A 14280-nucleotide genomic window follows, 5' to 3' on the forward strand; every position below is an offset into this window, starting at 1 on the left:
CTAATACTATACAAGAAGAGTTGTAGTTTGGTAAACAGGTTAGGAATTAATTTGCTAGCAAATGATAGATAATCACTGACTTCATTATTGTGGAATTGTTGCAGGTTGTGACTAACATGGTGTTTTGGCAAGTTTCTCTATGTTTCTGCATTTCAAGCTTGAAAATGAATAGGAGGTGGAAAGAAAGAAAAAAAAACCCTAAACCACCCTATATTCTGATGTAAAGCAGCAGCAAATGAAACTTTTTTATAGCATGGGATTCATCATGATAAAAAACAAACAAACAATGGAGGCAGACAGCCACACAGCAGCAACTACAGCCCAGACTCTCACATAGGGTCTGCCATCATACTTGTGTGTAACATGAGCATGTGCACTAGGTGGCAGTGATATATAGACCATGCTACAATTCACAGAAATGGGAAAATGAAAAAATGCAAAAAAACAAAGGAGAGATCAGTGTTTTACTGTAGAACTAGTAAATGGAGCACAACAGGGTTAGGGTGTGTCTCTGTTTTGAAAAGAGATAAATGCTTTTGAAGCTTTACTGTGTCATGTCGCTAACCAAAAAACAGTGAAATTCAAATCCTTACCCTGTCAGAGGGCATTTTTAAGATGCTTGAGAAATCTTCTTCAGTTGCTCTTCTATTATTCTGCTCTCAGCTTCAAGCTTTGTATTCTAGCTCCACTGTCAGTGTTGCTGGATAAATGGCTAATAATGTAATTTAATCATCTGTAAACACATGCATGTCACTGATGTGGAAATAATAAATTTATTATAAATGACTAACTTTGCAATTTAATATGTATTGCTGATTTCTAGGTCAGAGTCAGATAAAAAGGGTCATGTCAGGGCTAAAGACTGACTTGAAGTGGAGAGTCTCATGATTCTCAGCAGCTCTTAGTAAGAAAGCGAGGGCAAAAAATAATATGTTTACTTCTATTTTATTCTGCCATGGGTTTTTTTTTCAGTGGAAGAGAGAACAAGACGTTGTATAGTCTCAGCATAAGAAACCCAGTTCAGAGATGTTCGTATTATATTACTGTAAAAAGTTTAATAGTATATTAAAAAGTAACAGTTTAACTATATATATATATATAATAATAAATATTTTCTTTGAGAATATTGCAATCTTAGAAGCTGTAATGCTTGATACCGTATACTGCCTCGTTTGACCAATTTTAATATCATCTACACTAGAGTGTGGACATTACAGTGTGTCCTAAAAGCTTCCATACATAGTGGAAATTAACACTTTTAGCAAAATGTATGTGATTTCCGTTTGTTTCTAAACACAAACACGCACACACACACACCCGAGTTTTCTCTCCCAACTTCGGCTCCCAGTTTGATGAGTGTTGTGTGTGTGATGTACTCAATATATTATTCTTTTTTGTGCCAAGTGTTTATTTTCACTGTGTGCAGATCTGGGACATGCTATAAAGTTTACTGTGGATGATATTAACACTTAAAATGATGCAGTTTCTTCATGCATTACAGCACAGTCTTCTAAGACAATGTAATATTCCCAAAGAAAATCTTTATTTTGTAAACTCTAAATGTCCAGTTTTCTGCACTCTTTAATAGAATGTAATAAAAAAGGTCTCTGAACTAGGCTTCTTGAGCTCTCTTCCAATTTCAGGAGGAATGTTAGCCCCTTAGGATTAAAAACAAACAAAAAAACATTTATTTTCTTACTTACATAATTTCTTCCTCCTGTATCTTAATACTGTACAGTACAATACAGTACTATATAAACTTAGTACAATACTGAAATTCTAAAATGTGTACTTTCTTAAATGTTTCTATTAAACATGTCTCTGAGTAAAACCATCGTCTATTAGTATCAAAGGCTTTGAAGAAGAAGAAAAAAGGATTTTTTTAAGGATTTTAAGTGTTTTAATAGCAAATTCTTTAACAAAAATACTTCCTACGAGAAACCAATTCACACAGCTATGAATGGAAAGACACGATATCTTTACAGAGTCGATCAGGAATCGATACAGTTCGGTGTACTTCAGTGTGTGAACAAATCTAACATAATGCTGAATTTGCAAATCAGAAATACATACATGAACAATATGTGTTCTTTAGAAACATTGACAATCTTTGAGACTCCTGATTGGGGACGTATATGGCCTGTGGAATGGAATGTAGGAATCATAAAATGGGCCAGACAAAACATTACTGCAATGTACCAAATAATCAGTGTTGCTGTGATGATGCATCATGTTCAATCATTCAGTTCTTCCTCTTGCCCTTGCCGGTGATTTTAGCAGGAGTTGCTGCAGGAGCGGCCACCTGGTAAAGAGCTGCTGACACTTTGTTGATGTAGTACAGGGCGAAGAGCGAGAATATCAAGCTGTGAAGGGAAGTCGAGGAGTAAACTATTAAAAGGTGTCTGACTGACATGTTGGCCATAAGTGCAAGATACACTATATTGCCAAGGGTTTTGGGACACCCCTCCAAATCATTAAATTTTGGTGTTGTTCATCAGGGGTTGGACTTGGCCCCTTAGTTCCACTACAAGGAACTCTTAATGCTTCAGCATACCAAGACATTTTCATGCTCCCAACAGTGAGGGAACAGTTTGGTGATGACCCCTTCCTGTTTCAACATGACTGCACACCAGTGCACAAAGCAAGGTCCATAAAGACATGGATGAGTGAGTTTGGTGTGGAGGAACTTCAAAAAGTCCTGACCTCAACCTGATAGAACACCTTTGGGATGAATGAGAGCGGAGACTGCGAGTCAGGCATTCTCATTCAACATCATTGCCTGACAACAAATGCGCTTCTAGAGAAATGGATAAAAATTCCCATAAACACACCCCTTAACCTTGTGGAAAGCTTTCCCAGAAGAGCTGAAGCTGTTATAGCTGCAAAAGGCGGGCCAACTCCATATTACATTCATGTACATGTAAAGGCAGACATCCCAGTTTTGGAATGGCTCGCAGTCTCTGCTCTAATTCATCCCAAAGGTGTTCTATCAAGTTGAGGTCAGGACTCTGTGCAGGCCAGTCAAGTTCCTCCACACCAAACTCTCTCATCCATGTCTTTATGGGCCTTGCTTTGTTCACTGGTGCACAGTCATGTTGGAACAGGAAGGGGTCATCCCCAAACTGTTCCCACAAAGTTCCGAGCATTAAAGTTTCCAAAATGTCTTGGTATGCTGAAGCATTAAGAGTTCCTTTCACTGAAACTAAGGGGCCGAGCCCAACCCCCGAATTCAATGATTTGAAAGGGTGTCCCAAAACTTTTGCCAATATGGACGGTTTAACTCATCCAGTAAAAGTGACAGGTGTGATGCAGTGAAATCTAGTAAATAATACACTACGAACTTTATGTACAACTTTATTACTATCAATTGTAAAACATATCAGTTAGCACACAGCTGGACTTTATTCTATATTCATTCTATTCTATTCATTTTTGTAGATGCAATTTATATCCATATTAATATATATATATTTTTTCTATACATTTTACCCTTTCCTATTGTACTGGTAATTCTATTTTTATAGTAACTGAACTTTTATTCTAGTTTTATTCACATTTTATAACACAGACAGCTGAACAGCATTTCACTGTTATACAGTGTATGGTTGTTTATCTGACGAATACATTTTAAATTCGCATTAGTATAGATTATTAAACATGTTCAAAATATTAACATTTCTGTTCATTCTTTCTACCAATTTTTTTTTGCTGAAATGCTGTTAATTTAAGAAAAAGATGTTATTAAATATGTATCAAACAGTAAAACAAGCAATTAGAAATATTTGCTTTGTCGAACAAAATGTAAAATACACTGAATCTATATATAATGATTTGTCAGATTGATAGAAATAATAATAATAAAATTATTTTAGAGTGCTTTTCAGCCCAGTAAAACCACACAACATTAATCATATAAATGAAATAAAATAAATTTTCACTGTTAAAAACAGAAAAACAATCGTTGCACATTGTGTCTAAATCTGGCTACGGTTATTTAGCCTAGATTTTGTAACTCACCAAGTGGTGACGCACACACGATGCACCAAACCAGATGCGAAGAGAGACAGACACAGGCACAGAAAAACTGGAGAGAGAGAGAGAGAGAGAATGATTCATCTTCATACAAATCCAGACACTAAACTTACATACTTATAAGGCATATAACATTGTGACAGATCAGGAATAAAAGCAGTAGTATTCTCACTCACTCTCTGGAAAGATCTTTGCCTGGAAACCTTTACCGAAGACAAGATTCTCCAGATTGTTAAAGGCCTGAGGGTTGATTCAGGAAAAAAAATAGACTTGGACATCATTTTCATATATTTCCACACAGGTCTCAGCACTTCCATATCGGATTCCATAAACACTCATTACTCTGTCTGAAGGAAATTCTGCACTTTACTGTTACTACATGTAACTCACCCTCATGTTAAATATATCAATTTTCATTCTGTGATGTTTGCACAACCGTAACACGTCAAGCTACTACATGCAACATATTGCACTGTGCACATCACATACTATACGTCTTTTTATTCATTATTATTACTACTCATCGTTTTTTTTAACAACCTAGCAGGAGTAGGCCAGTTTTTCATTTCACTGCAAGTTGAATACTCTAGATAACTGTGTACTTTGACAAATAAAACTCATTGAGATTCCTGAGTGACAACAACACAAGCCTCTGGCCTTAACTACTGCCATACTACGGTCATATATGGTACAATGTGATGATGTTAGACAACAAAAGCTAAAGCTGTGAAGCTATGTTAGGATACAGTGAGGGAGCAGACGAAGAGTAAGGAGCCCAGGAAACCTCCCAGGATGGTGAGCCACTCAGAGGAGGCCAGCTGCCTGCTGAACATCTGCATACCAGCAAAGACCAGCACGGATAGCAGACTGGACAAGACCAGAGACGTCCCTGTGTTCACCGCTGAGAGAGAAAGAGAGAGAGAGAGAGAGAGATTACAATAACCACAATTACTATAAGCAGGTTTTACAATAAGCGTTAGTCAGTAGATCTGTTTCTAAAATGAAAAAAAATAAATAAATCTAATATCAAAGTATTATTTCAAAAGAGTCTTTTGGCGGTTATCTAGCAGTTCCCTATTAGTAACAAAACTATTTAGTTTTGGACCGATTGCAAGCAGTGATATGATCCTAGGTTATATTATATTGTGAAAAATTATGTTCCAAAATTCTTGTCTGAGCATACGGTACTGATATTTTCAGTAATTTCAGCAAAAAGTAACAAAATGTCTGGCTTGTGGATCGCACATTTACAATTCTCATCGTTAATATGCCATAAATGTTCACTGCAATTAGTACTTGATGGGAATTTACGTTATATAGATTTATTTGCATTTGCATATTTAGCATTTTCACTGCTAACAACTGATTTCTTGGGTGTATCTCAAACAGCTCTCTATATATGTGGCCAGGGAACTGATCAGGAAGTTGGCCATTTTAAGAGTTCTCTCCCTCTCTCTCTCTCTCTCCGTTTTAATCGCAGAATGATTTCAGTGCACTAGGACTTTTGCACCCAAAAAAAAAAAAAATCTCACAATGCACCACAGAAATCAGGGAATATCAATGTTCACTTAGTTCCCTTAAAAAAACAATTCTGCTTCAAGTACAATGACAGACATTATTTCTCACTATGTATTTAAAACAACATAAAAAAAAAAATACTGTCAAGGATATTGACCTGTTTTTGATTAATGCCGTGGTAGTGGTAGCTTTTACAAAGAGAGTACATAGTTTATGTATGTAGTTTGTGGGGCGGTGGTGGCTCAAGTGGTTAAGGCTCTGGGTCTTTGACTGGAAGATCGCCACTATTGGGCCCTAGAGCAAGGCCCTTAACCCACCCTGCTCCAGTTGTGCTGCATCATGGCTAACCCTGTGCTCTGACCCCAACCCCCAAAGGATGGGATATGTGAAGACAGAATTTCACTGTGCAGTAATGTATATGTAACAAATACAGACAACTTAACTTATATGATGTATTGACTCATTACCTAGAGAGCTTATTGAGATGCACCCACAGTAAGTTCTTTTTTTTTTTTGTTTTTGCATTTTTTTTTACAACTCAAGCTTTAAATGCTTGGGGTGTGAGGCTGTGGGGGGGTTGCACCGGGAGCAGAGCTCTGATGTGAGAAGCTGTGGTATATACCTGGTGTAAAACCTCATTTAGGAAGCATAGTGGAAAATATTCAATACACATATGAAATCCCAATATTTATCCCAAAACGTTAGTGACCAAACAGTGGACCATCGCCGTCTTATTTTTTAAAACGTCATCATGTAGGCAGAAACATTTAAGACACGGCGCTGCTTATAGGCCACGTCAGTGTCCGTCCCTCAATAACTTCCGACTGGAAACAAGAAAAGCAGTTTCCACTTACTTAAGTTTCTTTTTAAAAAAAGAAAAGAATTGATGATGAAAAACAGATGATTTTTTTTTTGTAACTAGACGTGATTTGTGTTTGAAAAGTGAAAAACAGTGCTAAATTATCCAGAGTGTATTCCAGACTGATATACACTAGGAAGACGCTAAGATATGATTGGTGATGACGGCAGATGCAACCGAGAACCGGTGGACTGTATACTCGACATGAAATAATGATACAGTGTGTTATAACAACATCTGCACACATCTGCAATACATTTCAGAGTATGTATTTTCAAATGCACAGAAAGAGCGCGCGAGAAACTGGGAAAATCACAGATACTGTCAAGACATCTGTAGTACAGTCGGTGGTAGTAGTAGCTGGCTTATTTGTTTATTATTAATATTTTTAAAACCTGTAGCAGCTGTATTATCTCGTTTATGACTACTTAAAAAGAATAAGCACATACCCATTCTTTACTCCGAATACGGAAAAGGCTGTGAAGTAAATGAACAGAGAGCTCGGGGTACGATACTGCACTTCGGCGAGCTTCTCCGGCGGCAGGGAGTGACGTCACATAACGTCGCCGTCAAGGGCGTGTTCCAAAATAGTGCCATAGTGTACATAGAGTGCACTGTAAGGAGCCTAACCGCTCATTTTTGCATATCCCCTAGTTAGTGAACTTAATTATGAAGTAAGAATGTATTTAGGAGTTAACCAGATTGAACGCCCCCTCTTTATTTCTTCTTTATCTTTAGTAATGTCCGACTGCATGAGCCGTGCATATCGCCACACAGTGGACAACTGGAAGATACAAAAGTAATCAAAGGGGATGTTTTTAAAAATGTAAAATAATAATAATAATAATAATAATAATAATAATAATAACAATGGGTGTTCAAAGCAACGGTGCCAACCCTATGTGGACTTCGAGGACGATGACAACCTTCTAATTAATACACACACTAACATTCTACATATACTGTATCTGCATCACACAGCTGACTGTACATGACTGCAGAAAGGACTTTGTTCATTATCACACTCTCCGGTGTCACCCAAATGAGGACGGGTTTCCCTTTTGAGTCTGGTTCCTCTCAAGGTTTCTTCCTCTTACCATCTAAGGGAGTTTTTCCTTGCCACAGTCGCCTAGGCTTGCTCACTAGGGATGATTTTGTCTAACATTTAGGACTTATTGCTTTTATGTGTTTTGTTTCTTATGTTCTGTAAAGCTGCTTTGAGACAATGTCTGTTGTTAAAAGCACTATACAAATAAAACTGAATTGAACTGAATTACTACTACTACTACTACTACTACTACTACTACTACTATTACCACTACTACTACTATTACTACTACTACTACTACTAATAATAATAGCTACAAGCAGCAACGAAGGGACCTTGGGGCCACCAGGTATACACCTCAAAATGGCCAAATTTCACTAAATGTGGTGTATGTGCCACCAAGGCCTTATGATAAGCATGTGCACTGAATTTTATGCCAATGAACAAGAGCATTGCAGAGCCACATTTCCTTTATGGCAACTTCAAGGACAAATATGTGGGTACACTAAAATAAAAAAAAAAGATGATTGAAACATAGAAAGGCTGAGCTAGAGATTACGTAAGTTCCCAGTGAGGATCCTAGTGAGGAAACTTTAATGAAGCATAAGAACTTTAGTTCAAATATCCACTTTGACACCAGAGTAATGGGGAAGTGAAAGTTTTTTAATGATATAGCACCACTAAGTGGTCACATTTCATGAAACTGCTAATACTAATAAAGTGTTTGTCCATTCCTCTTGAAGGGCATTTATGAGGTCAGGCACCAATGTGCCCCCACCAAACTTTACACTTGGCACAACACAGTCAGGCAAGTACCGTTCTCCTGGCAACAGCCAAACGCATACACGTTTATTGGATTTCCAGACACAGAAGCGTGATTGGTCACTCCAGAGAACACATCTCCACTACTCTAGAGTCCAGTACTTTGCATTGCACTTGGTGATGTAAGGATTGGATACAGCTGCTTGGCCATGAAAACCCATTCCATGAAGCTCTCTATGCACTGTTCTTGAGCTAATCTGAAGGCCTGAAGTTTGGAGGTCTGTAGCTATTGAAAGTTGGTGACTTCTGTGCACTGTGCACCTCAGCATGTGCTGACCCCGCTCTGTGATTTTACATGGCCTTCCACTTCATGGCTGAGTTGCTGTTGTTCCCAATTGCTTCCACTTTGTTATAATTCCACTAACAGTTGACTGTGGAATATTTAGTAGTGAGGAAATTTCATGAATGGACTTATTGCAAGGTGGCAACATATCATGGTATCACACTTGAATTCACTGAACTCCTGAGAGTGACCCATTCTTTCACAAATGTTTGTAGAAGCAGTCTGCATGCCTAGGTGCTTGATTTTATACCCCGGTGGCCATGGATTGGAACACTAGAATTTAATGATTTGGAATCTGTGCAGTGATGACTGTATGGTGCAATGTTTCTTTTCCTCACTTTCTATAAAACCAAAAAGTGCATACTGGTACTTCAACACTGCACTTATTGACAACTTCTTTTTCGATTGTTTTACTTTTTTTGGAGTCATTGTACGTCTACAAAGTATGGATTTGATACGGCTGTCCACTCTCTGAAATGTTCTACTCCATTGCAATAGAACCTTTGTTACAGCAGATAAGAGTACACGGTCTATCTATACCAGTATATAAACAATATCCAGCTTTCAGCATTTGCCGACGATGTTGTTGCAAAAAAAAATAAAAAAAGCACAGTGATGTTGCAACCTTATCAAGTTTACCTGAAAGACTTAGTTCCCTATGTTCTGCCAAAGTGAACTGGAAAGCTGCTCTCACAGTAGATGCAGAGCAAATGGTGAAGGACTGGTTTATAGGAGATGGACTTTTATTTTTTGATTATCCTTTTCCTTTTTCCCTACTTTTGTCTCCAAAACTGGATGAGTGTAAAGGTACTTTATTAGATTTCCTGAATCAAACTCAAACAGAATTCTTTATAGAGCATGTGTAAAGGCCACCATTATCCTAAAGAACAGGTGACATTCAATGGAGAATTATTAATAAGATTCTTGCACTCAATGCTTTTATTTCTTTTACAAATCTAAAAGTTACACCTGAATGTTTCATTCTCAGTGAAAATCTTTATTCTTGGTTTAGCATGTTGCAGCTATGGAGTGAGCACAAATGCACAAGACAAAAATAAAAAATCTTTATTTTCTCAATAGCTTCCACATTATCTGACCCAGCGGCTACAAACCTAATGTAAGGACTGGGACAATTCACGGACAGTTGTTGTTGTGTATCATGTGATCATGTTATGTCTGCTGTCACCTGTTTCTTGTTGTGCCTAACGTGTTCCTTTATTTATACCCATCCTTTTGTATCCGTCTGTCAGTCATTATGGTATGTTGCATGTTTGGTTCCAGGCATTCCCATGTTTATTTTGCATTATGTCGATGTGATGTTATGTTTAGTGTTTGTGTTAATTAAAATGGGGGATGCTATCCTGCGCTTGGATCTGACTGTAGGTGTTTTCCATGAAACCGTGGCGGCTAATCAGAATTGGATCTCCTAGCACTTAAGAATTTCAACCGTCTTATGCAAACTAAGAATAGGCCTGTGCTGTATCCACTTGGAGGTAAAAATAAAAAGTGTTAGGGCGTAGTTGTGGTGTATGCACTCCTGCAGTGGATCAACTATTTTAATAATGTAGCCTATTGTTCAACCCGATCCGCTATTATTCAGAGTGTGGGTTCGGACTGCCCACTCTGCAAACATAACAGCGGTCAGCACATCACTAGAGTCTTGAAAAAGATTAGAATATAAGACAGAAGACATACAACTGTGCAGGTGTTAATATGATCTTAAATAAGACTAAATAAGATAAAGTGGTTTGTATAGACTTTGTCTTTGTCTAGACTTGTAATACAATTACGCTTAGGTTTGGACTTAATACAAAATAGAAGAATCCCTCAAATGCGATCAAAAAAGCTGTGTCTTATTTGTCTCTTGTAGAAATACAATTCTGCTTAGGTTTGGAGTCACTGGGTCACGTGGTGTGGAAACCATTGAAAAAAATTCTGGAGTTCCCTTTAGAGGGAACTCAACGCTGCGTCATGACTGACGCTATGGGAATGCTTCATTGAGGAAGTTGTGTCTGAAGCTCTGTGTGCACACCAATTTATTGGCTCGGATAGGAGATGTGATGAAGGGAATATGCACCAACAAGTCCATACAAAGGCACCTACTTCACATCATGCCAGCTTTCTTTGTCTTCAGGAAGCTCTCTGTGTGTGTGTCAATTAGTAGTTTTCCTCTTCGCAAGCTCCGATCCCACTTGGCTGTCTTTTCCAGCCAGGCTTCTGCGCCTCATGGCTTGGGTCCCGTGTCCGCCGAGGTGGCTTGGTGGCTTAGCTCATGGGGTTCCCAGGTTGAGATGGCAGAAGCTGCCAACTTCTCTCTCTTCTGAGGAAAGGGGCCATAGAACATGTTCCCCTTCCAGAACGAGAGTCAGGCTTTTACAGCCGGTATTTTGTCATTCCCAAGACAGATGGCGACCAATTTTGGACCTGCGGGCTCTGAACTGTGCACAGAAGACATTCAAGTTCAAGATGCTCACTCAAACGTATGGCATCGCAGATCAGGTCTGAGGACTGGTTTGCTACAATAGATCTCAAAGATGCCTAGTTTTATATAGATATTCTGCCAGAACACAGGTTCAAGCAGGTTCAAGCATACCAGTATTGTGTTCTTCCTTTCGGCCTAGCCGTGTTGCCACACACTTTTACGAAGTGCATGGATGCTGCCCTGGCGACACTGCATCTCCAGGACATCTGTGTACTGAATTACCTGGATGACTGGCTCTTCCTGGCCCAGTCGAAGGCCATGGCAGCCAGTCACTGAGATGCTGTGCTTGCCCATATGAGGTCTCTAAGCCTCAGATTGAACCCAGAGAAGTGTATACCTCCTTCTCAGAGAACCACCTTCTTGGGGGTAGTTTGGGATTCCACCAGGATGCAGGCATGTCTATATCCTGCTCGGATGGCTTCCATACTGTCAACAGTGAATGCTATTCGGCTAGACCAAAGCCTTTCTGTCACTGAGGTGCAGAGAGTGCTTAGCCTCATGGCGGGAGCAGCCCGCAACGTTATTGCTTTGGGTCTGCTTTACATGAGGCCGTTCCAGCTCTCATCCCAACAAGCATCCCCTCTGTGCCATAAGGGTTACACGCCGCGGGCTTCATACCCTTATGTGAAAAAGACCCCAGTTTCTGACCTTGGGTCCCACACTAGGGGCAATCATCATCGCAAAACTTTTTCAAAGGATGCCTTGCTTTCAGGCTGGGGAGTGGTCATGGATGGGTGCCCTGCACAGGGTCTCTAGGAGGGCTCTCAACTCTCATGCCACATAAATTGTCTGCAGATGAGGGCCATGTTTCTAGCATTGAAACACTTTCTCCCCCACCTGAGGGGCTACCATGTGTTGGTGTGCACAGACAGCACCACAGGGGTTTCTTATATCAATCATCAGGGTGGTCTGTGTTCATACCCTCTTTTCAGGTTGGCGCAGCAGATTCTGCTCTGGGCAGAGACCAGGTTTCTTTTGCTGAGAGCAATTTTTGTCCCAGGGCACATAAATCGGGAGGCAGACTTCCTGTCAAGGCAGGTGCTGAGGCCCGGGGAGTGGTGGCTCCATCCACAGGTGGTGGAGAGCATCTGGCAGATTTTCGGCTGTGCAGAAGTGGATCTGTTCGCCTCAGAGGAGTCGACCCACTATCCACTGTGGTATTATTGTTTAGGCGGACACCCTGGTACTTGAACATATCCACCAACTCAATGTACAAGCCCTGGATGGTCACTGGTGTATGGTGCAGTGTTCTCCTTCCCCGGAAGTCAATCACCATCTCTTTCATCTCACTGGTGTTCAAGTGCAAATGATTACACTCACAACAGTCAACAAAGTCCTTGATGACGTCCCTATATTCTTGTTTGTTCCCATCAGATAAGCATCCAACAATGGCTGAATCATCTGAGAACTTCAGGAGGTGGCAAGTGTTAGTGTTATAATTTTTCACTCAACACCAGCTCCATCACCAAGAAAGCCCAGCAGCGCCTCTACTTCCTGAGGAGGCTGAGGAAAGCCCATCTCCCTTCCCCCATCCTGACTGTGTTCTACAGAGGGACCATCGAGAGCATCCTGAGCAGCTGCATCACTGCCTGGTTTGGGAACTGCACCGTCTCGGATCGCAAGACCCTTCAGCAGATAGTGAGGACAGCTGAAAAGATCATCGGAGTCTCTCTCCCCTCTATCATGGACATTTACACCGCACACTGCATCTGCGAAGCTAACAGCATTGTGGCTGACCCCACACACCCCTCACACACACTCTTCACCCTCTTGCCATCTGGAAAGAGGTACCGGAGCATTCGGGCCCTCACAACCAGACTGTGTAACAGTTTCTTTCCTCAAGCCATCAGGCTCCTCAACACCCTGGACTGTTCTACACTCTCTCACACACACACACACACACACTCACTCAGGACTGAACTGTATATCAACTCTCTGTCTCTCTCACACACAGATACACACACACTCTCTCTTGACTGTGTGGACATGCACACACATAATTTATATTGTTCATTACTTATTGCACTACCTCTACCTGTCATCCGCTGCTATAGTCATATTTATGTTTATTTCTATTTGCACTACCTCAACCGCTGCTGTGTATTTTTGCACAATATTTTTGCACACTTTTTTACATCATTTCACTTTATCTTATTTTATTTCACTTACATTCCATTACACATGTTCTTTTCTTTCTTTTCGGCGCTAAGTATCCTGTGTTTTTTGTGTTGTCTTTCTTGTATTTATTGTCTTTTGCACTGTCTTGTCTATGCTCTGTTTGCACCTAGCTGCACACTGTGCACTTTACGTGGCTAAGACAAACTTCTGTCCTAGCTCTGTGGTGCTGTTTTGTGTTCAACTTTGTTGTTGTATGTTTATGTAGCACCAGGTCCTGGAGAAACATTGTTTCATTTCACTATGTACTGCGTCAGCTATATGTGGTTGAAATGACAATAAAGCTTCTTGAAAATTGAAACTGAAGTCAGAGGTGTACAGTGTGAAAAGAAATGGGGAGAGCACTGTGCCCTGGGGAGCCCCAGTATTACAGGCTACCACCTCAGACACACAGTCATGCAACCTTACATACTGTGGTCTGTTGGTAAGGTAGTTGATTATCCATGCGGCTAAGTGATCATCCACCCCTGACTGCTCAAGCTTCCCATGCAACAGTGCTGGCTGAATTGTGTTGAAAGAACTGGAGAAGTCAAAGAATATAACTCTCACAGTGCTTCCTCTAGACTCCAGGTGTGTCAGTGCTCGGTGCAGCAGGTGGATCACTGCATCGTCCACACCGATACCAGGCTGATATGCAAACTGCAGTGGGTCGAGCACTGTGCACACTAAGGAACGGAGGTGACAGAGGATAATCCTCTCCATGGTCTTCATCAGGTGGGAGGTTAAGGCAACAGGTCTGAAATGGTTAAATTCCCTGGGATGTGCAGTCTTTGGTACTGGAACCACACAGGAAGTTTTCCAAAGCATTGGGACCTTCTCCAGGCTGAGGCTCAGATTAAACATGTATGTAGTTGTAGTTATGTTGGCACTACATGCCAACTAACTGCACAGATTACAGGGTATGACAAAGGAATATCAGAAGATCAGGTCAGGAAGATCAGGAAGTTGGGGTGTCAGGCAATGAGGGCACAGCTCCTGTGTCAACAAAATCTCAGAAAATCAATGCTAGAAAGAAAGACAGAAAGAAAGACAGAAAGAAAGAAAGAAAGAAAGACAGACAG

General features: G+C 40.4%; 1 protein-coding gene across 1 annotated transcript; it reads right to left on the reverse strand.

Moving 5' to 3' along the window:
- Window positions 1-1877: 1877 nt before the first annotated feature.
- On the reverse strand, window positions 1878-7017 carry krtcap2 (keratinocyte associated protein 2). The gene is made up of 5 exons (XM_058383670.1): window positions 6859-7017; window positions 4779-4933; window positions 4209-4272; window positions 4018-4084; window positions 1878-2363 (listed from the first exon to the last, which is right to left on the reverse strand). Exons 1-5 carry the CDS (start codon window positions 6860-6862, stop codon window positions 2243-2245), a joined length of 411 nt encoding a protein of 136 aa, XP_058239653.1. The 5' UTR covers window positions 6863-7017; the 3' UTR covers window positions 1878-2242.
- Window positions 7018-14280: the final 7263 nt, after the last annotated feature.

This window comes from Hemibagrus wyckioides, linkage group LG01 (assembly GCF_019097595.1).
Source record: "Hemibagrus wyckioides isolate EC202008001 linkage group LG01, SWU_Hwy_1.0, whole genome shotgun sequence".
In the NCBI taxonomy this organism is placed as follows: Eukaryota; Metazoa; Chordata; class Actinopteri; order Siluriformes; family Bagridae; genus Hemibagrus; species Hemibagrus wyckioides.

Excerpts from the sequence above, each read along its gene's own strand:
- krtcap2 (XM_058383670.1), bottom strand. Across the intron at positions 4,273-4,778 it reads TCTTCGTCTGCTCCCTCACT|GCCTTTAACAATCTGGAGAA; the intron begins GTATCCTAACAT and ends ATCAACCCTCAG. Across the intron at positions 4,085-4,208 it reads GGCAAAGATCTTTCCAGAGA|TTTTTCTGTGCCTGTGTCTG; the intron begins GTGAGTGAGAAT and ends CTCTCTCTCCAG.